General features: G+C 40.6%; 1 protein-coding gene across 4 annotated transcripts in view; it reads left to right on the top strand.

Annotated features, from left to right (window-relative positions):
- Positions 1 to 20596, top strand: part of LOC139756699 (transcription factor IIIA-like) — a 72461-nt gene extending 51865 nt beyond the window's left edge. For all 4 annotated transcript variants that reach the window (XM_071676362.1, XM_071676365.1, XM_071676364.1 and 1 more), the window contains 5 exons: positions 5295 to 5462; positions 7629 to 7795; positions 14941 to 15052; positions 18900 to 19002; positions 19967 to 20596. In XM_071676362.1, coding sequence (XP_071532463.1) covers positions 5295 to 5462; positions 7629 to 7795; positions 14941 to 15052; positions 18900 to 19002; positions 19967 to 20251 — 835 coding nt within the window. In that variant the 3' untranslated portion in view covers positions 20252 to 20596. The remainder of the gene's footprint in view (positions 1 to 5294; positions 5463 to 7628; positions 7796 to 14940; positions 15053 to 18899; positions 19003 to 19966) is intronic.
- The last annotated feature ends 7146 nt before the right edge of the window (positions 20597 to 27742 follow it).

The following is a 27742-nucleotide window of genomic DNA, read 5'->3' as shown; positions in this document are numbered from 1 at the left end:
ATAAAAAGTTTTCACTGCTTCTAACAACTTGCCTCCCACACCATACATTCTTAATACCTTCCACAGAGCATCTCTATCATATACCTTCTTCAGATCCATAAATGCTACATACAAATATATTTGCTTTTCTAAGTATTTCTCACATTCTTCAAAGCAAACACCTGATCCACATGTCCTCTACCACTTCTGAAACCACACTGCTCTTCCCCAATGTGATGCTCTGTACATGCCTTCACCTTCTCAATCAATACCCTCCCATATAATTTACCAGGAATTCTCAACAAGCTTATACCTCTGTAATTTGAGCACTCACTCTTATCCCTTTTGCCTTTGTACAATGGCACTATGCAAGCATTCCGCCAATCCTCAGGCATCTCACCATGAATCATACATACATTAAATAACCTTACCAACCAGTCAACAATACACTCACCCCCTTTTTTAATAAATTCCACTGCAATACCATCCAAACCCGCTGCCTAGCCGGCTTTTATCTTCCGCAAAGCTTTTACTACATCTTCTCTGTTTACCAAATCATTTTCCCTAACCCTCTCACTTTGCATACCACCTCGACCAAAACACGCTATATCTGCCACTCTATCATCAAACACATTCAACAAACCTTCAAAATACTCACTCCATCTCCTTTTCACATCACCATTACTTGTTATCACCTCCTCATAATCCCCCTTCGCTGAAGTACCCATTTGCTCCCTTGTCTTACGCACTTTATTTACCTCCTTCCAAAACATCTTTTTATTCTCCCTAAAATTTAATGATACTCTCTCACCCCAACTCTCATTTGCCCTCTTTTTCACCTCTTGCACCTTTCTCTTGACCTCCTGCCTCTTTCTTTTATACATCTCCCACTCATTTGCATTTTTTCTCAGCAAAAATTGTCCAGATGCCTCTCTCTTCTCTTTCACTAATAATCTTACTTCTTCATCCCACCACTCACTACCCTTTCTAATCTGCCCACCTCCCATGCTTCTCATGCCACAAGCATCTTTTGCGCAAGGCATCACTGCTTCCATAAATACATCCCATTCCTCCCCCACTCCCCTTATGTCCTTTGTTGTCACCTTTTTCCATTCTGTACTCAGTCTCTCCTGGTACTTCCTCACACAAGTCTCCTTCCCAAGCTCACTTACTCTCACCACTCTCTTCACCCCAACATTCTCTCTTCTTTTCTGAAAACCTCTACAAATCTTCACCTTCGCCTCCACAAGATTATGATCAGACATCCTTCCAGTTGCACCTCTGAGCACATTTACATCCAAAAGTCTCTCTTTCACACGCCTATCAATTAACACATAATCCAATAACGCTCTCTGGCCATCTCTCCTACTTACATACATATACTTATGTATATCTCTCTTTTTAAACCAGGTATTCCCAATCACCAGTCCTTTTTCAGCACATAAATCTACAAGCTCTTCACCATTTCCATTTACAACACTGAACACCCCATGTATACCAATTATTCCCTCAACTGCCACATTACTCACCTTTGCATTCAAATTACCCATCACTATAACCTGGTCTCGTGCATCAATACCACTAACACACTCATTCGGCTGCTCCCAAAACACTTGCCTCATGATCTTTCTTCTCATGCCCAGGTGCATATGCACCAGTAATCACCCATCTCTCTCCATCAACTTTTAGTTTTACCCATATCAATATAGAGTTTACTTTCTTACACTTTATCACATACTCCCACCACTCCTGTTTCAGGAGTACTGCTACTCCTTCCCTTGCTCTTGTCCTCTCACTAACTCCTGACTTTACTCCTAGGACATTCCCAAACCACTCCTCCCCTTTACCCTTGAGCTTCATTTCACTCAGAGCCAAAACATCCAGGTTCTTTTCCACAAACACAGTACCTATCTCTCCTTTTTTCTCATCTTGGTTACATCCACACACATTTAGACACCCCAATCTGAGCCTTCTAGGAGGATGAGCACTCCCCGCGTGACTCCTTCTTCTGTTTCCCCTTTTAGAACGTTAAAATACGAGGAGGGAAGCAATGATGGCTTGCGCAGAAGATGCTTGTGGCATGAGAAGCGTGGGAGTTGGGCAGATTAAAAAGGGTAGTGAGTGGTTGGATGAAGAAGTAAGATTATTAGTGAAAGAGAAGAGAGAGGCATTTGGATGATTGTTGCAGGGAAATATTGCAAATGAGTGTGAGATGTATAAAAGGAAGAGGCAGGAGGTCAAGAGAAAGGTGCAAGAATTGAAAATGAGGGCAAATGAGAGTTGGGGTGAGAGAGTATCATTATATTTTAGGGAGAATAAAAAGATGTTTTGGAAGGAGGTAAATAAAGTGCGTAAGACGAGGGAACAAACATGAACTTCAGTGAAGGGGGCTAATTGGGAGGTGATAACAAGTAGTGGTGATGTGAGAAGGTGTAGTGAGTATTTTGAAGGTTTGTTGAATGTGTTTGACGATAGAGTGGCAGATATAGGGTGTCCTGGTCAAGGTGGTGTGCAAAGTGAGAGGGTTAGGGAAAATGATTTGTTAAACAGAGAAGAGGTAGTAAAAGCTTTGCAGAAGATGAAAGCCGGCAAGGCAGCGGGTTTGGATGGTTTTGCAGTGGAATTTATTAAAAAAGGGGGTGACTGTATTGTTGACTGGTTGGTAAGGTTATTTAATGTATGTGTGATTCATGGTGAGGTGCCTGAAGATTGGCGGAATGCGTGCATAGTGCCATTGTACAAAGGCAAAGGGGACAAAGGTGAGTGCTCAAATTACAGAGGTTTAAGTTTGTTGAGTATCCCTGGTAAATTATATGGGAGGGTATTGATTGAGAGGGTGAAGGCATGTACAGAGCATCAGATTGGGGAAGAGCAGTGTGGTTTCAGAAGTGGTAGAGGATGTGTGGATCAGGTGTTGCTTTGAAGAATGTATGTGAGAAAGACTTAGAAAAGCAAATGGATTTGTATGTAGCATTTATGGATCTGGAAAAGGCATGTGATAGAGTTGTAGAGATGCTCTGTGGAAGGTCTTAAGAATGTATGGTGTGGGAGGCAAGTTGTTTGAAGCAGTGAAAAGTTTTTATCGAGTATGTAAGGCATGTGTACGTGTAGGAAGAGAGGAAAGTGATTGGTTCTCAGTGAATGTAGGTTTGCGGCAGGGGTGTGTGATGTCTCCATGGTTGTTTAATTTGTTTATGGATGGGGTTGTTAGGGAGGCAAATGCAAGTTTTGGAAAGAGGGGCAAGTATGAAGTCTGTTGTGGATGAGAGAGCTTGGGAAGTGAGTCAGTTGTTGTTCGCTGATGATACAGCGCTGGTGGCTGATTCATGTGAGAAACTGCAGAAGCTGGTGACTGAGTTTGGTAAAGTGTGTGAAAGAAGAAAGCTGAGAGTAAATGTGAATAAGAGCAAGGTTATTATGTACAGTAGGGTTGAGGGACAAGCCAATTGGGAGGTAAGTTTGAATGGAGAAAAACTGGAGGAAGTGAAGTGTTTTAGATATCTGGGAGTGGATTTGGCAGCGGATGGAACCATGGAAGCGTAAGTGAATCATAGGGTGGGGGAGGGGGCGAAAGTTCTGGGAGCATTGAAGAATGTGTGGAAGTTGAGAAAATTTTCTCGGAAAGCAAAAATGGGTTTGTTTGAAGGAATAGTGGCTCTAACAATGTTATATGGTTGTGAGGCATGGGCTATAGATAGAGTTGTGCAGCGGAGGGTGGATGTGCTGGAAATGAGATGTTTAAGGACAGTATGTGGTGTGAGGTGGTTTGATCAAGTAAGTAATAATAGGGTAAGAGAGATGTGTGGTAATAAAAAGAGTGTGGTTAAGAGAGCAGAAGAGGGTGTTTTGAAATGGTTTGGTCACATGGAGAGAATGAGTGAGGAAAGTTTGACCAAGAGGATATATGTGTCAGAGGTGGAGGGAACGAGAAGGCCCCAATTGCTCAAAATCTTTTTCACTCCATCGTTACACCTGCCATTTGAACTCTCACTTCTTGTTCCCTCCACCTGTGACACATATATCCTCTTCGTTAATCTGTCCTCAACTCATTCTCTCCACGTGTCCAAACCATTTCAATACACTCTCTTCTGCTCTCACAATCTTACGTTTTATTACCACACATCTCTCATACCCTTTCATTACTTGCTCGATCAAACCACCTTACACCAAATATTGTCCTCAAACATTTCATTTTCATCACATCCACCCTCCTCCGCACAACCCTGTCTATATCCCATGCCTTGCAACCATTTAACATTGTTGGAACCACTATTCCTTCAAACATACCCATTTTTGCTCTCCAAGATAATGTTCTCGCCTTCCACACATTTTTTAACGCTCCCAGAACCTTTGCCCCCTCCCCCAGCCTGTGACTCACTTCTGCTTTCATGGTTCTATCTGCTGCTAAATCCACTCCCAGATATCTAAAACACTTCACTTTCTCCTTTTTTTCTCCATTCAAACTTACCTCCCAGTTTATTTGTCCCTCAACCCTACTGAACCTAATTACCTTGCTCTTATTCACATTTACTCAGCTTTCTTCTTTCACACACTTTACCAAACTCAGTCACCAACTTCTGCAGTTTCTTACCCGAATCTGCCACCAGCGCTGTATCATCAGCAAACCACAACTGACTCACTTCCCAAGCCCTCTCATCCAGAAGAGACTGCATTATTGCCCCTCTCCAAAACACTTGCATTCACCTCCCTAACAACCCATCCATAAACACTTTAAACAACCATGGAGACAACATGCACCCCTCTTGTAAAGTATGGAGTAAAAAAGATTTTGAGTGATTGGGGCCTGAACGCGCAGGAGGGTAAAAGGCATAGCAGGGGTTGGAGTGAATTGGAACTCTGTGGTATACTTGGGCTGACATGTCAGTCAACTGAACCAGGGTATGTGAAGTGTTTGGGGTAAGCTATAGAAAGGTCCCAGGGGCCCGGTTGAGCTGTGGTTTCATTGCATTACACATGACAGCTAGAGAATGGATGCAAGTGGATGTGGCCTTTGTTTGCCTGTTCCTGACGCAACCTCATTGACATGGGAACAGGAAATCAAGTATGAAAAAACAGCAATACCTGGTCTTGCATCAAAACTGCGGACACTTTCACTCAACTGTTCTCTAAACACTTCCCTTTCATGGTCTTTCTTCTCATGGCCAGGTGCATAAGGACTAATTATCACCCAATTCTCTCAATCCATTTTCATTTTTACCCACACAAGCTTGGATTATGTTACATTTACATAACTAGAGTATGATAAGTGGTAGTGCTGCTTATATTGATTTAGTTTAAAACTATTTTTCCGACAGATGTGAGAAATGTGAAAAACTATTTAGTAATGTTTATTGTCTGAAGAAACATGAGAACCGCTACCATGTGCAGTTTCGATACAAGTGTGATGACTGTGGAGAAACCTTTAAGAAACAACAGCATCTTCGCACTCATTCTTACGTACATACAGGTGTCAATCCATACAAGTAAGTTGATTGATTTTGTATTGTTTCATGATTTTAAACAGAAAAATTTAGATTATTACTAAATTATGATATTAAGCATTGCATGGCCTCATTTATAAGGGACATCCTGTTGTGGGAGAATTAAGTTGTTAATCTTTAATAATTTTTTCTTGAATATCTGCTTTAGGTTATGCACTGTCAAGACTGTCTAGATGTGCTTTTAACTTACCCTGTAAAAGTTTCTCTCTCTCTCTCTCTCTCTCTCTCTCTCTCTCTCTCTCTGTTCCAATCGCTGCTAAATCCACTCCCAGATATCTAAAAGACTTCACTTCCTCCAGTTTTTCTCCATTCAAACTTACCTCCCAACTGACTTCTCCCTCAACCCTACTGTACCTAATAACCTTGCTCGTATTCACATTTACTCTCAGCTTTCTTCTTTCACACACTTTACCAAACTCAGTCACCAGCTTCTGCAGTTTCTCACACGAATCAGCCACCAGCACTGTATCATCAGTGAACAACAACTGACTCACTTCCCAAGCTCTCTCATCCACAACAAACTGCATACTTCCCCCCCCTATCTAAAACTCTTGCATTCACCTCCCTAATAACCCCATCCATAAACAAATCAAACCACCATGGAGACATCATGCATCCCTGCCGCAAACCAACATTTACTGAGAACCAATCACTTTCCTCTCTTCCTACATGTACACATGCCTTACATTCTCAGTGAAAACTTTTCACTGCTTCTAACAACTTACCTCCCACTCCATATATTCTTAATACCTTCCATAGAGCATCTCTATCATATGCCTTCTCCTGATCCATAAATGCTACATACAAATCCATTTGCTTTTCTAAGTATTTCTCCCCTACATTTTTCAAAGCAAACACCTGATCCACACATCCTCTACCACTTCTGAAACCACACTGCTCTTCCCCAGTCTGATGCTTTGTACATGCCTTCACCCTCTCAATCAATACCCTCCCATTTAATTTCCCAGGAATACTCAACACACTTATACCTCTGTAATCTGAGCACTTACCTTTGTCCCCTTTGCCTTTGTACAATGGCAATATGCAAACATTTCATCAGTCCTCAAGCAACTCACCATGAGTCATACATACATTAAATAACCTTACCAACCAGTCCACAATACAGTCACCCCCTTTTTTAATAAATTCCACTGCAATACCATCCAAACCCGCTGCCTTGCCGGCTTTCATCTTCTGCAAAGCTTTGTAGATGTTTTCCCAACTAACCCTACTTGACCTTTCTTTGCTAATTCCTCTGCCTTTGAGGTTACTACTACTCCCTGAGGATCCCTACCACCAAGGTCCCATCCATCCTTTACCGCTACCATTATAGTGGTCAAACTGGACACCTTGTTCCTCAGATCCTGTTCCCTCTACACCGACCCACCCCCACAGCTACTTCCTCACCCTCCCCCACCCCCCAAGTTCCTTCATTAGCTAGATAGCAATTTGCTCTCCTGAGTAATTTATTCTTATCAAAAAAAAGGCTTAATATTTTCATCCAGTACTCTGCCACGGCAGGCTTTCCCCATTCCATTTTAAGTGAAGACCATTCCTAGTGTACAGAGATCCATCATGACTAAAATAGTCCCATAGGTCTAAACTAAACACACTATCCTCCTCCCTACAGAGAGCTTCAATTCTTCTGTTTATCCTCAGCATTCCACTGAGGGTACAACAATGGACGTCATACCTTGGCAGCTTCCTACAACTTTCTTTGAACTTGTATATAATTTCACTATACTTCACTACTATTTCCTCTGATCTCTTATTAACTGCATTGTTTATTCCCACCTGAATGACAAAATTCACATCCTCGAGATTATTTGAGACTATGTTGTCAAATGTATTTAGGACGTGTTTTATCTTAGTACATGCATAACACAAGTTCTACCTATTTCTTCCCTTCACACAGAACTTTTGGTCCTGATTTGATTATAGAGTCCCCAACCAGGATGATGCTACAATCATCCTGTACTTTCATTGGTAATAAAAGATTGGGAATATTTTAATTTTGACAATGTGAAAAGGTGCATGTAACATAGAGCAGGGAAAGAATTGTGTGAGCAAAATACCACTTTTCTTAATTAGTTGATGAATTCATTATTAAGTTCAAGAACTTATATTAATATATTTGCCTACCATCAGATGTGAATTCCCAGGCTGTGATATGCGTTTTGGGACTCCTAGTCGTCTTAAACGTCATAGTATGGTTCATGGGAAGAACCGCTATGCCTGCCCTCAAGAATCTTGCCAACAAACATTTGATCGATACAAAGACCTACAGCAACATCTCTCATGTAGTCATCCTAAAGGTGAAATGAACAATTCTAATAATTACCAGTGGATGAACTGTACAGTAATTATGGTAATATAGCTATATGTAATGATAAGTTTATGCTCACACACCCCCACAATAATTTTCTATTCAGTCTTGTTAACCTGTAAAGGAAATGCCCACACAATCCCAGAATATTTCTCTACTCTTACCTGTGATGGAGTCTTAAGATCAAAATCTGCTTGCACAATTAATTTTGTGATGAGTCTGTAAAAAGAGAATGTATTGTTATGGAAGACTTTGGAGTGGATGAGCTCAGTATTGCTAACTCAGCAATTAAGTGTTTATTCTCAGAGTTTACCCATGTCTCTAAGATTGCAGTAATGTTCAGTTTAATGAATAGCTATAAGAATCAAACATAAGTGTTGTTCATAGATATATCAAGGTTGTAAACATAAACAAGGAAAAGTTCACAAAATTTCATTCTCACCCAGTGAGGTGAGTGTGGGTCATAGATTTTCAGGCCTATTCACTCTTTATATTATGATTTATAGCAGAATTTAATTTACTGCCGCAGTATACATGTTTACAATATTTATTGAATGATGATGCTGTTTTTGGTCATACTATTTTTTCACATGCTTTTGTTTATAAATGATTGCTCTGTAATGTTGTGCACATCAAATTGTAGATGTTATAACTTTATAATTATGAAGCAGTTATTTTTTTATTATTATACTTGATCACCATTGCACATGTCAGTGACTTAGCACAAGGAAACAGATGAAAGAATGGCCCAACCCACCCACATACATGTGTACATACATGCATAAATGCCCATACATGCACATATACACACCTATACATTTCAATGTATACATATATATACACACACAGACATATACATATATACACATGTACATATTCATACTTGCTACTTTCATCCATTCCCATTACCACCCCGCCAGACATGAAGTAGCAGCACCCTCCCCCCGGCATGTATGTGTGTGTGTGTGTGTGTGTGTGTGTGTGTGTGTGTGTGTGTGTGTGTGTGTGAGGTAGAGCTAGGAAAAGACAACAAAGGCCACATTTGTTCACACTCGGTCTAGCTGTCATGTGTAATACACCGAAACCACAGATCCCTTTCCAAATCCAGGCCCCACGACACTTTCCGTGGTTTACCAGAGATGCTTCACATGACCTGGTTCGATCCATTGACAGCTCTTCCCCAGTCTGATGCTCTGTACATGCCCTCATCCTATCAATCAATACCCTCCCATATAATTTCCCAGGAATACTCATCGAACTTATACCTCTGTAATTTGAACACTCTCAGTTTGAGACAGGGATGCGTGATGTATCCATGGTTGTTTAATTTGTTTATGGATGGAGTTATTTGGGAGGTGAATGGAGAGTTTTGGAGAGGGGCAAATATGCAGTCTGTTCTGGATGAGAGAGCTTGGGAAGTGAGTCAGTTGTTCACTGAAGATACAGTGCTGGTGGCTGATTCAGGTGAGAAACTGCAAAAGCTGGTGACTGAGTTTGGTAAAGTGTGTGAAAGAAGAAAGCTGAGAGTAATTGTGAATAATTAAGAGCAAGGGTATTAGGTACAGTAGGGTTGAGGTACAAGTCGATTGGGAGGTCTCCCACTTCTCGTTCCCTCTACCTCTGACACATATATCCTCTTTGTCAATCTTTCCTCACTCATTCACTCCATGTGACCAAACCATTTGGAAATGAGATGTTTGATGACAATATGTGGTATGAGGTGGTTTGATCTTGTAAGTAATGAAAGGGTAAGGGAGATGTGTGGTAATAAAAAGAGTGTGGTTGAGAAAGCAGAAGAGGGTGTTTTGAAATGGTTTGGTCACATGGAGAGAGTGAGTGAGGAAAGATTGACAAAGAGGATATATGTGTCAGAGGTGTAGGGAACGAGGAGAAGTGGGAGACCAAATTGGAGGTGGAAAGATGGAGGGAAAATGATTTTGAGTGATTGGGGCCTGAACATGCAGGAGGGTGAAAGGCGTGCAAGGAATAGAGTGAATTGGAACGATGTGGTATACTAGGGTCGACGTGCTGTCAATGGATTGAACCAGGACATGTGAAACGTCTTGGGTAAACTATGGAAAGTTCTGTGGGGCCTGGATGTGGAAAGGGAGCTGTGGTTGCGGTGCATTATGCATGACAGCTAGAGACTGAGTGTGAACAAATGTGGCCTTTGCTGTCTTTTCCAAGCTCTACCTCGCGCACATCCAGGGGAGGGGGTTGTTATTTCATGAGTGGCAGGGTGGCAACTGGAATGAATAAGGGCAGACAGTGTAATTATGTACAGGTGTATATATGTATGTGTCTATGTGTATGTATATGTATACGTTGAGATGTATAGGTATGTATATGTGCATGTGTGGATGTGTATGTATATACATGGGCCATTCTTTCATTTACTTCCTTGCGCTACCTCACTAATGTGGGACACAGCAACAAAGTATAATAAATAAAAATAAATATATATATCCTTCTTGATTGTTAGCATACCCAGCTCCCACACAAGTGTTGAAGTTCAAATCCTGCTGTCAGGGGTCTTTTTTTTTTTTTTTTTTTTTTTTTTTTTTTTTTTTTTTTTTTGCTGTCTCCCGCGTTTGCGAGGTAGCGCAAGGAAACAGACAAAAGAAATGGCCCAACCCGCCCCCATACACATGTATATACATACGTTCACACACGCAAATATACATACCTACACATCTTTCCATGGTTTACCCCAGACGCTTCACATGCCCTGATTCAATCCACTGACAGCACGTCAACCCCGGTATACCACATCGATCCAATTCACTCTATTCCTTGCCCTCCTTTCACCCTCCTGCATGTTCAGGCCCCAATCACACAAAATCTTTTTCACTCCATCTTTCCACCTCCAATTTGGTCTCCCACTTCTCCTCGTTCCCTCCACCTCCGACACATATATCCTCTAGGTCAATCTTTCCTCACTCATTCTCTCCATGTGCCCAAACCATTTCAAAACACCCTCTTCTGCTCTCTCAACCACGCTCTTTTTATTTCCACACATCTCTCTTTCCCTTACGTTACTTACTTGATCAAACCACCTCACACCACACATTGCCCTCAAACATCTCATTTCCAGCACATCCATCCTCCTGCGCACAACTCTATCCATAGCCCACGCCTCGCAACCATACAACATTGTTGGAACCACTATTCCTTCAAACATACCCATTTTTGCTTTCCGAGATAATGTTCTCGACTTCCACACATTCTTCAAGGCTCCCAGGATTTTCACCCCCTCCCCCACCCTATGATCCACTTCCGCTTCCATGGTTCCATCCGCTGCCAGATCCACTCCCAGATATCTAAAACACTTTACTTCCCCCAGTTTTTCTCCATTCAAACTTACCTCCTAATTGACTTGACCCTCAACCCTACTGTACCTAATTACCTTGCTCTTATTCACATTTACTCTTAACTTTCTTCTTTCACACACTTTACCAAACTCAGTCACCAGCTTCTGCAGTTTCTCACATGAATCAGCCACCAGCGCTGTATCATCAGCGAACAACAACTGACTCACTTCCCAAGCTCTCTCATCCCCAACAGACTTCATACTTGCCCCTCTTTCCAAAACTCTTGCATTGACCTCCCTAACAACCTCATCCATAAACAAATTAAACAACCATGGAGACATCACACACCCCTGCCGCAAACCTACATTCACTGAGAACCAATCACATTCCTCTCTTCCTACACGTACACATGCCTTACATCCTCGATAAAAACTTTTCACTGCTTCCAACAACTTGCCTCCCACTCCATATATTCTTAATACCTTCCACAGAGCATTTCTATCAACTCTATCATATGCCTTCTCCAGATCCATAAATGCTACATATAAATCCATTTGTTTTTCTAAGTATTTCTCACATACATTCTTCAAAGCAAACACCTGATCCACACATCCTCTACCACTTCTGAAACCACACTGCTCATTATAAAAATTTCTTTTAATAGGGCATTCACTTGGCCATAACTTTTTAACAAAAATAAGAAAAAATATTTAACATATTTGGCTCTACAGTTTTTTCACTTGCATATGTTCATGATGTGGTATACCGGGGCTGACGTGCTGTCAGTGGATTGAATCAAGGCATGTGAAGCGTCTGGGGTAAACCATGGAAAGCTGTGTAGGTATGTATATTTGCGTGTGTGGACGTATGTATATACATGTGTGTGGGGGGGGTTGGGCCATTTCTTTCGTCTGTTTCCTTGCGCTACCTCGCAAACGCGGGAGACAAAAAAAAAAAAATAAAAATGTTCATGAAGATTGGTTTATAATACTATATACACCAAATATTATCTTCTATATCAGCTTTACATAGTGATTATATGGAGGTTATTGCCACAGCTTATATGTTTTGTATTATTTATCAATACACGATACTGTTGTTGGTCTTACACCTTATTTTACATAATTTTATTTATAATTGACTGATCTCTGTATTATGATAGTATATACATGATTATTGTATATAATATTCACAGATGGAAAATATAACACAAACTAGATAATTTCAGGGAGGAGGATAAAATTATAGTAACCAGCCAGAACCAGGCCACCATAGTTAGCTGTTATGGAAAATTCACTAAACTCATCATTATAGCTTCACACAATGTCAAGTTCTGTTTTTTCTGATTTCAGTTTTCTGAAAATTTCTTGTGTGGCACTTAGATTTTAAATGTTTTTCCTAGATCCATTGCTCAAACATTTTTGGGATGTCAGCATTCAAACTAACATATGAAGTTGCAGCTGGTATCAGATTCCAAACACTTTATCATCATCCTAGACTATAATCATCATTTTCTCTATAATAGAGCTTGCAGGCATCTGAATCTTCATTTATACCCTTGTGATGGTATGATAGGTGTTTTATCATCTGAGCTTCATTCCCTCAACATTTCCTCAATTTTTTTCATTCAAGCTGTACCCTCTCACTGTACAAATTGTTGTGATAAACTGATACGTTTTGTGACATTAACCTCCTGGGTGTAGTGCAAATTACATTTGTCACCAAAATTGAACTTTCTCATCAAGGATGCAGTGTAACTTTTCTAGACCTATTTTCGATGCAGATTACAAATTTTTAGTCTTTCAATACAACACATCTCATTTCCTTTCTTTGGATACATACTTTTTCAGTTCAACTGCAGCTACATGATGCATGGGTGAAGGTAAAATGATAAGATTTGTACCACTTCAGACTTTTTAATTGCATGAATTCAGTATTCTTCGGTAGAAGGTATACTAAGATACTTTCTAGAATGACAGGCTAAAAAAAGTTGAGCTTTTAACCTTCAATGGCACTCTTCACAAGCTAAAAGCTCTAAGCTTTGGACCTTCCATGGTGCACTGACTTGGGTTCATCCCTGTATAACATCCAGCAGTAATCTGCAAGCTTTCCTTCATTCCAGAAACCCTGGTATTGATGTTCAATTGTGCTGATGTCCTGATGAATGCACCTTCCTTGTTCATCAGACACTACAAGGTTGTCTGTAAAAATGTCCAGGTGTGAATGGAGCAAATGCACCTTGAGCGACATCCTACATCTCATAGCAGGATAAGATTTCAGAAGTCTTTTCATGCCACCTTCAAAATCTGGAGATCTTATGTTTTGCAAGAAATTTTCAGATAGCCAACCCAAAAGAGTCCCAGGCTTCCAGCTCCAAGTCATCAAGATGTGGTCTTTCAGGAGTTCCTCTGTCTGCAAACTAACAAAGATGTTTTCTTTCAACTTGGCATCTGTGATCTTCGGAAATTTTTCCACCATATACTTGAATCCTTTTGAGTTTCTCTTGGCTAGTGTTTTCACAAATTGCTTCATGAAACCAAGCATTTTATAGAGTGGTAGAAGAACATTTTGTTGATCAACCAGAGGCTTACCCTGTACACTCAAGATTCCTGGTTCATATTTTCTTTGTTGAGGCCAGTCTCACTCCATATAATGCCTGGAAATTGATCGAGTATCCCAGAGACATAAAAAGCAGCAATATTTTGTGAACCCTGACTTCATTCCCATCAGCATGCTAGTCACTTTCAAGTCCCCACATAGTTTCCAGTTGTAATTTTTGTATTTTATGGCATCTAGGAGTACCTGCATGTTCTCATAACACACTTTCACTTGCAGTGAATGCCCTACGGGAATGGAGGGTTTCTTGTTTCCATTGAGGAGCAGCATTGCTTTCAGAACTTCTCTTAGACAAGTTGATGAACAAGTGCCATTGAGAGGGATCGTGCTGTTGGGATAAGCAGTGCAACGTTGTTGCAAAAACAGAGCAGCCCATCCATAGAAAAAATGAGAAATTATAGTCTGACTCCTTTTCCCGAAATAAGTTATGCAAGCATCCTTCTTGAGCAGACCTTTTTTTTTTTAGACGAGATGCTAAAGGTTCAGCCTTATCTTTCACCAGTGCCAAATCTCTCAAGAAGTAGATGTGACACAAGAAAATGGATTGCATTTTCAAAATCAGCATCCAGAACTATATCAAGCACACCACATGCCATGTGCGTGAAAATTTGTTGTTGACCAGTGTTATCATCATCCGCTGAGAACATCTCCAAGAAGGACAGTAAGCAGTAGCCTAGCATGTAGGTTTTCAATCAAAAAATGTGGGAATTTAGTGATGCACATTTCCAACACTGATATTTGAGTTCTAAAATTGAATGTCACATAGATATGATGAAAAGAGTGAGTGGGTTAAATTGTGTATAGTATCTACATAATGGTAAGTACTGCTAGTCATAAAAGAGATTGGTGTGTGATGAAAGGCACCACATCTGGCTTTGACTACCTGAATGCTTTATGAAGAACAGTTGGTAATGAAAGATAATATTTTTTGTGGGAAATGGTTAACTTGTATGAAAAAATAATCACCACAGATGCACAAGTCACTGAATAAAAATTAGACTGTCATTGATTTGGCAGACCATTACAGTTGTGTTAGATGATGTGAACATTTAAAAGCAATCTTCTACAAGTGTTAGTTCAGACCGGTGAAAACCTCCTCTACCTATTTTGGAACCAGTTGTCTGAATTCATGCAAGGAAATGGATAGACAGGGTGGGTAACACAGTTATCTTATTCCTAATGTTTTCATGTTTTATTTTTTTGACAGTGTGTGACATATGTGGTAGAACATTTAAACAGCTCCGGCAACTTAGAATGCACCGTATGATTCATGAAAATGTTCGGGAAGCTTTTTTCTGCCCTATTGCAGCTTGTGACAAGTAAGTTTTTTTTTTCTTAAGTGAAAATTTTTCATGTATGCATAGGAAGTAAATTTTAATGACTTTTTTTTTATAAGTAAACTAGAGACTTCAGAAAATTTTATGAGCAAAATTGAGGGGTGTGACATATGAAATACTATGAAGGCCATATGAGTTAGTTGTACAGTCATGAAAGAAGAGAAACATGTGATAGTATATGCTTGGCAGCAAATGAAACTAAAACCAGATGTATTGAAATTAAAAGCCTTCAATATGGGAAGGAATAGAATGATTAAATGTGCAAGTACTCATGGGCATATTCCAAAGAGATTTCATTAATACCTAATTGTTCCTTCTTGCTTACTAAGGAAGTGTCAGAGACAAATAATAGCAGGCACATTTGCACGTATCCACTCTCTAGCTTTCTTGTATATAATGTACTGAAACTAGGTCCTGTATCCTCAGCCAAGCCCCACAACCTATTACATGGTTTACCCTGACTGGTTTATATGCCATGTTTCAGCCCATTGAGTGCAGGTCACACACTCATGTACCATTTATGCGTTACATTAAAGGAAAATTCCAGTAATTAAGCTGCTGTTATGCAGGGGATAGGGGTATGTATGAATGAAATTCTCTATTACATCCATATAGCTGCAAGTTCTGATCTCACAAGTAACATACATTTTTGTGACACACAACACATGTAAATGTAGGAAAAAGTTTTTGTAAAAATTTATTTTTCAAGTGTATGCGGATGATACAGTACTTATGTACTTTATTTATCTTTTGTGGGAACTCATCTAACATACAGAATTTTGAATAACCTTTACCAAAAAACATAGAAATAAGTCATGTTTGGAATGCTGGTTTATATGATATTGTTTTTTTTGTGAGTTACATAAGAATAATTGTAATTTTCTGTATCAGCATCGGTAGTTAATATTGATGAAGCTTTGGTTATGAATATGTTTTCATGTGATTGACATTCACTTCAGCCTCGTAAGTTATTATTTGAAATACAACTAGGGATTATGTTTTTTATTTCATTTTATTTTGCTTTGTCACTGTCTTCCGCATCTGATCATTATCTTGTGGAGGCGGTGAAGATTTGTAGAGGTTTTCAGAAAAGAAGAGAGAATGTTGGGGTGAAGAGAGTGGTGAGAGTAAGTGAGCTTGGGAAGGAGACTTGTGTGAGGAAGTACCAGGAGAGACTGAGTACAGAATGGAAAAAGGTGACAACAAAGGACGTAAAGGGAGTGGGGGAGGAATGGGATGTATCTAGGGAAGCAGTGATGGCTTGCGCAAAAGATGCTTGTGGCATGAGAAGCGTGGGAGGTGGGCAGATTAGAAAGGGTAGTGAATGGTGGGATGAAGAAGTAAGATTATTAGTGAAAGAGAAGAGAGAGGCATTTGGACGATTTTTGCAGGGAAATAATGCAAATGAGTGGGAGACTATAAAAGAAAGAGGCAGGAGGTCAAGAGAAAGGTGCAAAAGGTGAAAAAGAAGGTAAATGAGAGTTGGGGTGAGAGAGTATCATTAAATTTTAGGGAGAATAAACAGATGTTTTGGAAGGAGGTAAATAAAGTGCGTAAGACAGGGGAACAAATGGGAACTTCAGTGAAGGGGGCTAATGGGGGGGGGTGATAACAAGTAGTGGTGATGTGCGAAGGAGATGGAGTGAGTATTTTGAAGGTTTGTTGAATGTGTTTGATGATAGAGTGGCAGATATAGCGTGTTTTGGTCGAGGTGGTGTGCAAAGTGAAAGGGTTAGGGAAAATGATTTGGTTAACAGAGAAGAGGTAGTAAATGCTTTGAGGAAGATGAAAGCCGGCAAGGCAGCAGGTTTGGATGGTATTGCAGTGGAATTTATTAAAAAAGGGGGTGACTGTATTGTTGACTGGTTGGTAAGGTTATTTTTTTTTTTTTTTTTTTTTTTAATTTTCCAAAAGAAGGAACAGAGAATTGGGCCAGGTGAGGGTATTCCCTCAAAGGCCCAGTCCTCTGTTCTTAATGCTACCTCGCTAACGCGGGAAATAGCGAATAGTTTAAAAGAAAAAATGACTCATGATGAGGTGCCTGAGGATTGGCGGAGTGCTTGCATAGTGCCACTGTACAAAGGCAAAGGGAATAAAAGTGAGTGCTCCAATTACAGAGGTTTAAGTTTGTTGAGTATTCCTGGGAAATTATACGGGAGGGTATTGATTGAGAGGGTGAAGGCGTGTACAGAGCATCAGATTTGGGAAGAGTAGTGTGGTTTCAGAAGTGGTAGAGGATGTGTGGATCAGGTGTTTGCTTTGAAGAATGTATGTGAGAAGTACTTAGAAAAGCAAATGGATTTGTATGTAGCATTTATGGATATGGAGAAGGGATACGATAGAGTTGATAGAGATGCTCTGTGGAAGGTATTTAGATTATATGGTGTGGAAGGCAAGTTGTTAGAAACAGTGAAAAGTTTTTATCGAGGATGTAAGGCATGAGTATGTGTAGGAAGAGAGGAAAGTGATTGGTTCTCAGTGAATGTTGGTTTGTGGCAGGGGTGTGTGGGATGTCTCCATGGGTGTTTAATTTGTTTATGGATGGGGTTGTTTGGTAGGTGAATGCGAGAGTTTTGGAAGGAGGGGCAAGCAGGCAGTCTGTTGGGGATGAGAGAGCTTGGGAAGTGAGACAGTTGTTGTTCACTGATGATACAGCGCTGGTGGCTGATTCGTGTTAGAAACTGCAGAAGCTGGTGGCTGAGTTTGGTAAAATATGTGAAAGAAGAAAGCTGAGAGTAAATGTGAATAAGAGCAAGGTTATCAGGTACAGTAGGGTTGAGGGTCAAGTCAATTAGGAGGTAAGTTTAAATGGAGAAAAACTGGATGCAGTGAAGTGTTTTAGATATCTGGGAGTGGATTTGGCAGCAGATGGAACCATGTAAGCGGAAGTGAATCATAGGGTGGGGGAGGGGGCAAAAGTTCTGGGAGCGTTGAAGAATGTGTGGAAGTCGAGAACATTATCTCAGAAAGCAAAAATGGGTATGTTTGAAGGAATAGTGGTTCCAACAGTGTTATATGGTTGCGAGGCATGGGCTATAAATAGAGTTGTGCGGAGGAGGGTAGATGTGCTGGAAATGAGATGTTTGAGGACAATATGTGGTTCGAGGTGGTTTGATCGAGTAAGTAATGAAAGGGTAAGAGAGAGATGTGTGGTAATAAAAAGAGTGTGGTTGAGAGAGCAGAAGAGGGTGTTTTGAAATGGTTTGGTCACATGGAGAGAATGAGTGAGGAAAGATTGACCAAGAGGATATATGTCAGAGGCGGAGGGAACGAGAAGTGGAAAGATGGAGTGAAGATTTTGAGTGATCAGGGCCTGAACATGTAGGAGGGTGAAAGGTGTGCAAGGAATAGAGTGAATTGGAATGATGTGGTATACCGGGGTTGACGTGCTGTCAGTGGATTGAACCAGGGCATGTGACGCGTCTGGGGTAAAGCATGGAAAGTTCTGTGGGGCCTGGATGTGGAAAGGGAGCTGTGGTTTCAGTGCATTATACATGACAGCTAGAGACTGAGTGTGAACAAATGTGGCCTTTGTTGTCTTTTCCTAGCCCTACCTCGCGCACATACGGGGGGAGAGGGATGTTATTTCATGTGTGGCAGGGTGGCGATGGGAATGAAGTAAAGGCAGACAGTATGAATTATGTACATGTGTATATATGCATATGTCTGTGTGTGTATATATATGTATACGTTGAGATGTATAGGTATGTATATTTGCGTGTGTGGACGTGTATATATATACATGTGTATGTGGGTGGGTTGGGCCATTCTGTTATCTGTTCCCTTGCGCTACCTTGCAGGGATTATGTATCTATTTAATTTTTTGCAGGTATTTCTACCAAGAGAATAACCTAAACACACACATTAAAATGAAGCATGAACAGGTCAACATTTACGAATGTGGAGTTTGCAGCAAACGACTTAGCACAAAGGTAAGTACATTATTTGCTCTTCCATTCATGCTATCTTTTTCTTTGCCTTATATGTGATATATAGCCCACTATCCTTTGGCAGTACCCCATTACTTGAATCTTGCTTGAAATCTTATCATACATATGTTTGTCAGTCTCCTGATATGTTTGATATCTTTATATCCATTTCCATTTATTTAGGATGAATTAGAATGCTTTCAACTTCTTAGCATTCTCACTATCTTTCCAGAAATGGACATGGACTTCAATACTAATAGACCATTTCATAATTTTTTTTGCTATATCTTCCAGGGAGACTTATATGAAACAAGCATTCACATTCATATCACCTTACACGAAACTTTCATTGCACATGATTAGAAATTATTCCTCGGGCCTTTTCATATGAAATGTTTCTCACTCTTTTGTCCCTGATTTCAATCTCTTCACACTTCATGAATACTGTAATCTTTTACCTTTCATCCCAAAGTTTCTTTTAAGTATATCTCCAGATTCATACCATATATTCCTCTGCCAGTACTATAATTTTTCATCCTAATTCAGTCTACAAATCGTCTGACTCTCTTGGAAAAATTTACATATTTAAATAATTTGCTATATGATTAGTTTAATTGAATTTTGTGTTCCTTTTTCACCTTCTTCAAGTATTAACTGATTAAAAGGATAATTATCCTTGGAGGGAAGAGAGGGAATACTACCCATGTATCTCCTGCCTCTCATAAATGTTACAAGAATGGTGGAGATGGGGTCTGGAAATTTTTCTTCTGCATTAAAGTTTTCCTAAAGAAAGGACAGAGAAAAAGCTAAGGGAGAATTTTTCCTTGTAAGTCTTGATCATTCGTTCCTTATGCTACCTCATTAAGGGTGGTGAGAAACTTATAACATGAAAGTAAGATAAAGAAAATAAACTAAACTACAGTAGATTATTTTCATTGTGTTCTTAACTCCATTTGAAATTCTGCAGCAAAAACTGATGCATCACACAACTACTCATGGCCCAAGTTATAAGAGAAATTATTCATCAGAGAAGCCCCGTAAGCCTCGTAAGGACAAAGGAACCTTGCGAAGGGATCTTACTCGCCTTCTATCAGGTTACTATAGTGATGAACATGAAGAAATAGAGGATCCTGATAGTTGTGAAATAAAAATGGATGTTCAGTCTCAGCTTGATGAAACACTTAGTGTAAGAGAACTTGCTTGTGCTTCTGTAGAGGATATGGATGCTGAGTTTGAATTCCAAGTTCAATAAATACAGAATTTGTGCATATTTTAACCTTTTTGATGACATATCTATCTGTCTTTTTCTATATACATCCAGGGTAGTGTTACTTGACTGTTTAGATGTACAGTATATAGTATCAGCTGCTCGTGTGTAAACAGTGAAGAATCAGATTTTGTCAAGTGTTGTCTCATTAATTTACCCAAGATTTACATTTGTCCTGTTTTTCTTGGTAATTTAATTTCTATCATGTAATTGCCTTTAATACCTCTGTATATTGGTTGTGAATATACTTCTTATTAGTTTCTAAAAAATTGTTCTTTATATATATGTAATCAAAACTGCTACATATTAAGATTACATTTTTGAAATGTTTTGTATCCATTAATTCATCAAACCAGCTGAAGCTAGGCCATAATTCAAATATGAAATGTGTGTTTTGTCAATTCTTTCAATGATTTGGTTAATGCTAGGATGGGCTTTAAAACTGCCTGGGGACAAATTAAGGTTCTTAGTATTAGCAATTACGACAGGTATATGGGAGTGGACTTAGCAATGGAGGGAACCATGGGAAGTGGAAGTGAGTCACAGGGTGGGGGAGGGGCTGAAGGTTCTGGGAACAATGAAGGATGTTTGGAAGTAGAGAATGTTATCTTAGAGAGCAAAAATGGGTATGTTGAAGGAATAGTAGTTCCAACAATGTTATTTGGTTGTGAGGCATGGGCTATAGGATAGGGTTGTATGGAGGAGGGTGGATGTGTTGGAAATGAAATGTTTGAGGACAATATGTGGTGTGAGGTTGTTTGATCGAGTAAGTAATGAAAGGGTAAGAGAGATGTGTGGAAATAAAAAGAGTGGTTGAGAGAGCAGAAGAGGGTGTGTTGAAATGGTTCAGACATATGGAGAGAATGAGTGAGGAAAGATTGTCAAAGAGGATATACGTGTCAGAGGTGAAAAGAACAAGGAGAAGCGGGAGACTAAATCGGAGGTGGAAGGATAGAGCGAAAAAGATTTTGAGCAATCAGAGCCTGAACATACAAAAGGGTGAGAGGCATGCAAGGAAAATAGTGAATTGGAACGATGTGGTATACTGGGGTGGATGTGCTGTTAATAGATTGAACCAGGGCATGTGAAGCGTCTAGGGTAAGCAGTTAAGTATTATTAAGTATTATACTTAGTTGCAGTCTCCCACGTTAGCATAAGGAAAAAGACGAAAGAATGGCCCAACCCATCCACATACACATGTATATACATAAATGCTCACACACACACATATACATACCAATGTACATTTCATTGTATACATACATATACATACACAGACATATACATATATACACATGTACATATTCAATTCATACTTGCTACCTTCATCCATTCCCATCGCCACCCCACCACATGAAATAGCACCCCCCTTCCCCTGCGCACGTGCAAGGTAGCGCTAGGAAAAGACAGCAAAGGCCACATTCGTTCACACTCAGTCTCTAGCTGTCGTGTGTAATGCACCAAAACCACAGCTCCCTTTCCACATCCAGGCCCCACAAACTTTCCATGGTTTACCCAAGACTCTTCACATGCCCTGGTTCAATCCATTGACAGCACGTCGACCCTGGTATACCACATCATTCTAATTCACTCTATTCCTTGCACGCCTTTCACCCTCCTGTATCTTCAGATCCCAATTGCTCAAAATGTTTTTCATCCTTCCACCTCCTATTTGGTTTCCCAATTCTCCTAGTTCCCTCCACCTCTAACACATATATCCTCTTTGTCAATCTTTCCTCATTCATTCTCTCCATGTGACCAAACCATTTCAATACACCCTCTTCTCCTTTCTCAACCACACTCTTTTTATTACCACACACCTCTCTTACCCTTTCATTACTTACTTGATCAAGCCACCTCACACCACATATTGTCCTCAAACATCTCATTTCCAGCACATCCACTCTTCTTTGCACAACCCTATCTATTGCCCATGCCTCATAACCATAAAACATTGTTGGAACCACTATTCCTTCATACATACCCATATTTGCTCTCTCAGATAACATTCTCGCCTTCCACACATTCTTCAACACTCCCAGAACTTTTGCCCCCTCCCCCACCCTGTGACTCGCTTCTGCTTCCATGGTTCCATCCGCTGCCAAATCCACTCCCAGATATCTTCACTTCTTCCAGTTTTTCTCCATTCAAACTTACCTCCAAATTGATGTCCCATGATCTTACTGAACCTAATAACCTTGCTCTTATTCACATTTACTCTCAGCTTTCTTCTTTCACACACTTTACCAAACTCAGTCACCAACTTCTCCAGTTTCTCAGCCGAATCACCCACCAGGGCTGTATCATCAGTGAATAACAACTGACTCACTTCCCAAGCCTTCTCATCCACAACAGACTGCATACTTGCCCCTCTTTCCAAAACTCTTGAATTCACCTCCCTAACAACCCCATCCATAAACAAATAAAACAGCCATGGGGACATCACACACCCCTGCCGCAAACCAACATTCACTGGGAACCACTCACTTTCCTCTCTTCCTACTTGTACACATGCCTTACATCTTCAATAAAAACTTTTCACTGCTTCTAGCAACTTACCTCCCACACCATATACTCTGAATACCTTCCACAGAGCATCTCTATCAACTCTATCATATGCCTTCTCCAGATCCATAAATGCTACATACAAATCCATTTGTTTTTCTAAGTATTTCTCACATACATTCTTCAAAGCAAACACCTGAACCACACATCCTCTACCATTTCTGAAACCACACTGCTCCTCCCCAATCTGATGCTCAGTACATGCCTTGACCCCTCTCTATCAATACCCTCCCATATAATTTCCCAGGAATGCTCAACAAACTTATACCTCTGTAATGTGAACACTCACCTTTATCCCCTTTGCCTTTTTACAATGGCACTATACATGCATTCCGCCAATCCTTATGCACTTCACCATGAACCATACATACATTGAATATCCTCACCAACCAGTCAACAATACAGTCACCACCTTTTTTAATAAATTCCACAGCAATACCATCCAAAGCCACTGCCTTGCCGGCTTTCATCTTCTTCAAAGCTTTCACTACCTCTTCTCTGTACAAATCGTTCTCCCTTCCCCTCTCACTTTGCACACCACCTTGACCAAAACACCCTATATCTGCCACTCTATCATCAGACACATTCAACAAACCTTCAAAATACTCACTCCATCTCACTCTCACTTCACCACTACTTGTTATTACCTCCCCATTAACCCCCTTCACTGAAGTTCCCATTTGTTCTCTTGTCTTACGCACTTTATTTACCTCCTTCCAAAACATCTTTTTTTCTTTTTCTTTCATACTATTCGCTATTTCCTGCGATAGCGAGGTAGCGTTAAGAACAGAGGACTGGGCCTTTGAGGGAATATCCTCACCTGGCCCCCTTCTCTGTTCCTTCTTTTGGAAAAAGAGTTGGGGTGAGAGAGTATCATTAAATTTTAGGGAGAATAAAAAGATGTTCTGGAAGGAGGTAAATAAAGTGCGTAAGACAAGGGAGCAAATGGGAACTTCAGTGAAGGGCGCAAATGGGGAGGTGATAACAAGTAGTGGTGATGTGAGAAGGAGATGGAGTGAGTATTTTGAAGGTTTGTTGAATGTGTTTGATGATAGAGTGGCAGATATAGGGTGTTTTGGTCGAGGTGGTGTGCAAAGTGAGAGGGTTAGGGAAGATGATTTGGTAAACAGAGAAGAGGTAGTAAAAGCTTTGCGGAAGATGAAAGCCGGCAAGGCAGCAGGTTTGGATGGTATTGCAGTGGAATTTATTAAAAAAGGGGGTGACTGTATTGTTGACTGGTTGGTAAGGTTATTTAATGTATGTATGACTCATGGTGAGGTGCCTGAGGATTGGCGGAATGCGTGCATAGTGCCATTGTACAAAGGCAAAGGGGATAAGAGTGAGTGCTCAAATTACAGAGGTATAAGTTGAGTATTCCTGGTAAATTATATGGGAGGATATTGATTGAGAGGGTGAAGGCATGTACAGAGCATCAGATTGGGGAAGAGCAGTGTGGTTTCAGAAGTGGTAGAGGATGTGTGGATCAGGTGTTTGCTTTGAAGAATGTATGTGAGAAATACTTAGAAAAGCAAATGGATTTGTATGTAGCATTTATGGATCTGGAGAAGGCATATGATAGAGTTGATAGAGATGCTCTGTGGAAGGTATTAAGAATATATGGTGTGGGAGGCAAGTTGTTAGAAGCAGTGAAAAGTTTTTATCGAGGATGTAAGGCATGTGTACGTGTAGGAAGAGAGGAAAGTGATTGGTTCTCAGTGAATGTAGGTTTGCGGCAGGGGTGTGTGATGTCTCCATGGTTGTTTAATTTGTTTATGGATGGGGTTGTTAGGGAGGTGAATGCAAGAGTTTTGGAAAGAGGGGCAAGTATGAAGTCTGTTGGGGATGAGAGAGCTTGGGAAGTGAGTCAGTTGTTGTTCGCTGATGATACAGTGCTGGTGGCTGATTCATGTGAGAGACTGCAGAAGCTGGTGACTGAGTTTGGTAAAGTGTGTGAAATAAGAAAGTTAAGAGTAAATGTGAATAAGAGCAAGGTTATTAGGTACAGTAGGGTTGAGGGTCAAGTCAATTGGGAGGTAAGATTGAATGGAGAAAAACTGGAGGAAGTAAAGTGTTTTAGATATCTGGGAGTGGATCTGGCAGCGGATGGAACCATGGAAGCGGAAGTGGATCATAGGGTGGGGGAGGGGGCGAAAATTCTGGGAGCCTTGAAGAATGTGTGGAAGTCAAGAACATTATCTTGGAAAGCAAAAATGGGTATGTTTGAAGGAATAGTGGTTCCAACAATGTTGTATGGTTGCGAGGCGTGGGCTATGGATAGAGTTGTGCGCAGGAGGATGGATGTGCTGGAAATGAGATGTTTGAGGACAATGTGTGGTGTGAGGTGGTTTGATCGAGTAAGTAGTGTAAAGGTAAGAGAGATGTGTGGAAATAAAAAGAGCGTGGTTGAGAGAGCAGAAGAGGGTGTTTTGAAATGCTTTGGGCACATGGAACGAATGAGTGAGGAAAGATTGACCAAGAGGATATATGTGTCGGAGGTGGAGGGAACGAGGAGAAGTGGGAGACCAAATTGGAGGTGGAAAGATGGAGTGAAAAAGATTTTGTGTGATCAGGGCCTGAACATGCAGGAGGGTGAAAGGAGGGCAAGGAATAGAGTGAATTGGATCGATGTGGTATACCGGGGTTGACGTGCTGTCAGTGGATTGAATCAGGGCATGTGAAGCATCTGGGGCAAACCATGGAAAGCTGTGTAGGTATGTATATTTGCGTGTGTGGACGTATGTATATACATGTGTATGGGGGTAGGTTGGGCCATTTCTTTCATCTGTTTCCTTGCGCTACCTCGCACACGTGGGAGACCGACAAAGCAAAAAAAAAAAAAAAAGAATATATATATATATATATATATATATATATATATATATATATATATATATATATATATATATATATATTATATATATATATATATATATATATATATATATATTTTTTTTTTTTTTTTTTTTTTTTTTTTTTTTTTTATACTTTGTCGCTGTCTCCCGCGTTTGCGAGGTAGCGCAAGGAAACAGACGAAAGAAATGGCCCAACCCCCCCCATACACATGTACATACACACGTCCACACACGCAAATATACATACCTACACAGCTTTCCATGGTTTACCCCAGATGCTTCACATGCCTTGATTCAATCCACTGACAGCACGTCAACCCCTGTATACCACATCGCTCCAATTCACTCTATTCCTTGCCCTCCTTTCACCCTCCTGCATGTTCAGGCCCCGATCACACAAAATCTTTTTCACTCCATCTTTCCACCTCCAATTTGGTCTCCCTCTTCTCCTCGTTCCCTCCACCTCCGACACATATATCCTCTTGGTCAATCTTTCCTCACTCATTCTCTCCATGTGACCAAACCATTTCAAAACACCCTCTTCTGCTCTCTCAACCACGCTCTTTTTATTTCCACACATCTCTCTTACCCCTACGTTACTTACTCGATCAAACCACCTCACACCACACATTGTCCTCAAACATCTCATTTCCAGCACATCCATCCTCCTGCGCACAACTCTATCCATAGTCCACGCCTCGCAACCATACAACATTGTTGGAACCACTATTCCTTCAAACATACCCATTTTTGCTTTCCGAGATAATGTTCTCTGTTTACCAAATCATTTTCCCTAACCCTCGCACTTTGCACACCACCTCGACCAAAACACCCTATATCTGCCACTCTATCATCAAACACATTCAACAAACCTTCAAAATACTCACTCCATCTCCTTCTCACATCACCACTACTTGTTATCACCTCCCCATTTGCGCCCTTCACTGAAGTTCCCATTTGCTCCCTTGTCTTACGCACTTTATTTACCTCCTTCCAGAACATCTTTTTATTCTCCCTAAAATTTAATGATACTCTCTCACCCCAACTCTCATTTGCCCTTTTTTTCACCTCTTGCACCTTTTTCTTGACCTCCTGTCTCTTTCTTTTGTACATCTCCCACTCAATTTCATTTTTTCCCTGCAAAAATCGTCCAAATGCCTCTCTCTTCTCTTTCACTAATACTCTTACTTCTTCATCCCACCACTCATTACCCTTTCTAATCAACCCACCTCCCACTCTTCTCATGCCACAAGCATCTTTTGCGCAATCCATCACTGATTCCCTAAATACATCCCATTCCTCCCCCACTCCCCTTACTTCCATTGTTCTCACCTTTTTCCATTCTGTACTCAGTCTCTCCTGGCACTTCCTCACACAAGTCTCCTTCCCAAGCTCACTTACTCTCACCACCCTCTTCACCCCAACATTCACTCTTCTTTTCTGGAAACCCATACAAATCTTCACCTTAGCCTCCACAAGATAATGATCAGACATCCCTCCAGTTGCACCTCTCAGCACATTAACATCCAAAAGTCTCTCTTTCGCGCGCCTGTCAATTAACACGTAATCCAATAACGCTCTCTGGCCATCTCTCCTACTTACATAATTTTTTTTTTTTTTTTTTTTTTTTTTTTTTTTTTTTTTAATACTTTGTCGCTGTCTCCCGCGTTTGCGAGGTAGCGCAAGGAAACAGACGAAAGAAATGGCCCAACCCCCCCCCCATACACATGTATATACATACGTCCACACACGCAAATATACATACCTACACAGCTTTCCATGGTTTTCCCCAGACGCTTCACATGCCTTGATTCAATCCACTGACAGCACGTCAACCCCGGTATACCACATCGCTCCAATTCACTCTATTCCTTGCCCTCCTTTCACCCTCCTGCATGTTCAGGCCCCGATCACACAAAATCTTTTTCACTCCATCTTTCCACCTCCAATTTGGTCTCCCTCTTCTCCTCGTTCCCTCCACCTCCGACACATATATCCTCTTGGTCAATCTTTCCTCACTCATTCTCTCCATGTGACCAAACCACTTCAAAACACCCTC

This window comes from Panulirus ornatus, chromosome 23 (genome assembly GCF_036320965.1).
Source record: "Panulirus ornatus isolate Po-2019 chromosome 23, ASM3632096v1, whole genome shotgun sequence".
NCBI classification, from domain to species: domain Eukaryota; kingdom Metazoa; phylum Arthropoda; class Malacostraca; order Decapoda; family Palinuridae; genus Panulirus; species Panulirus ornatus.
The sequence above is the reverse complement of the archived record's forward strand: the minus strand, read 5'-3'. Positions and strand labels throughout refer to the sequence as shown.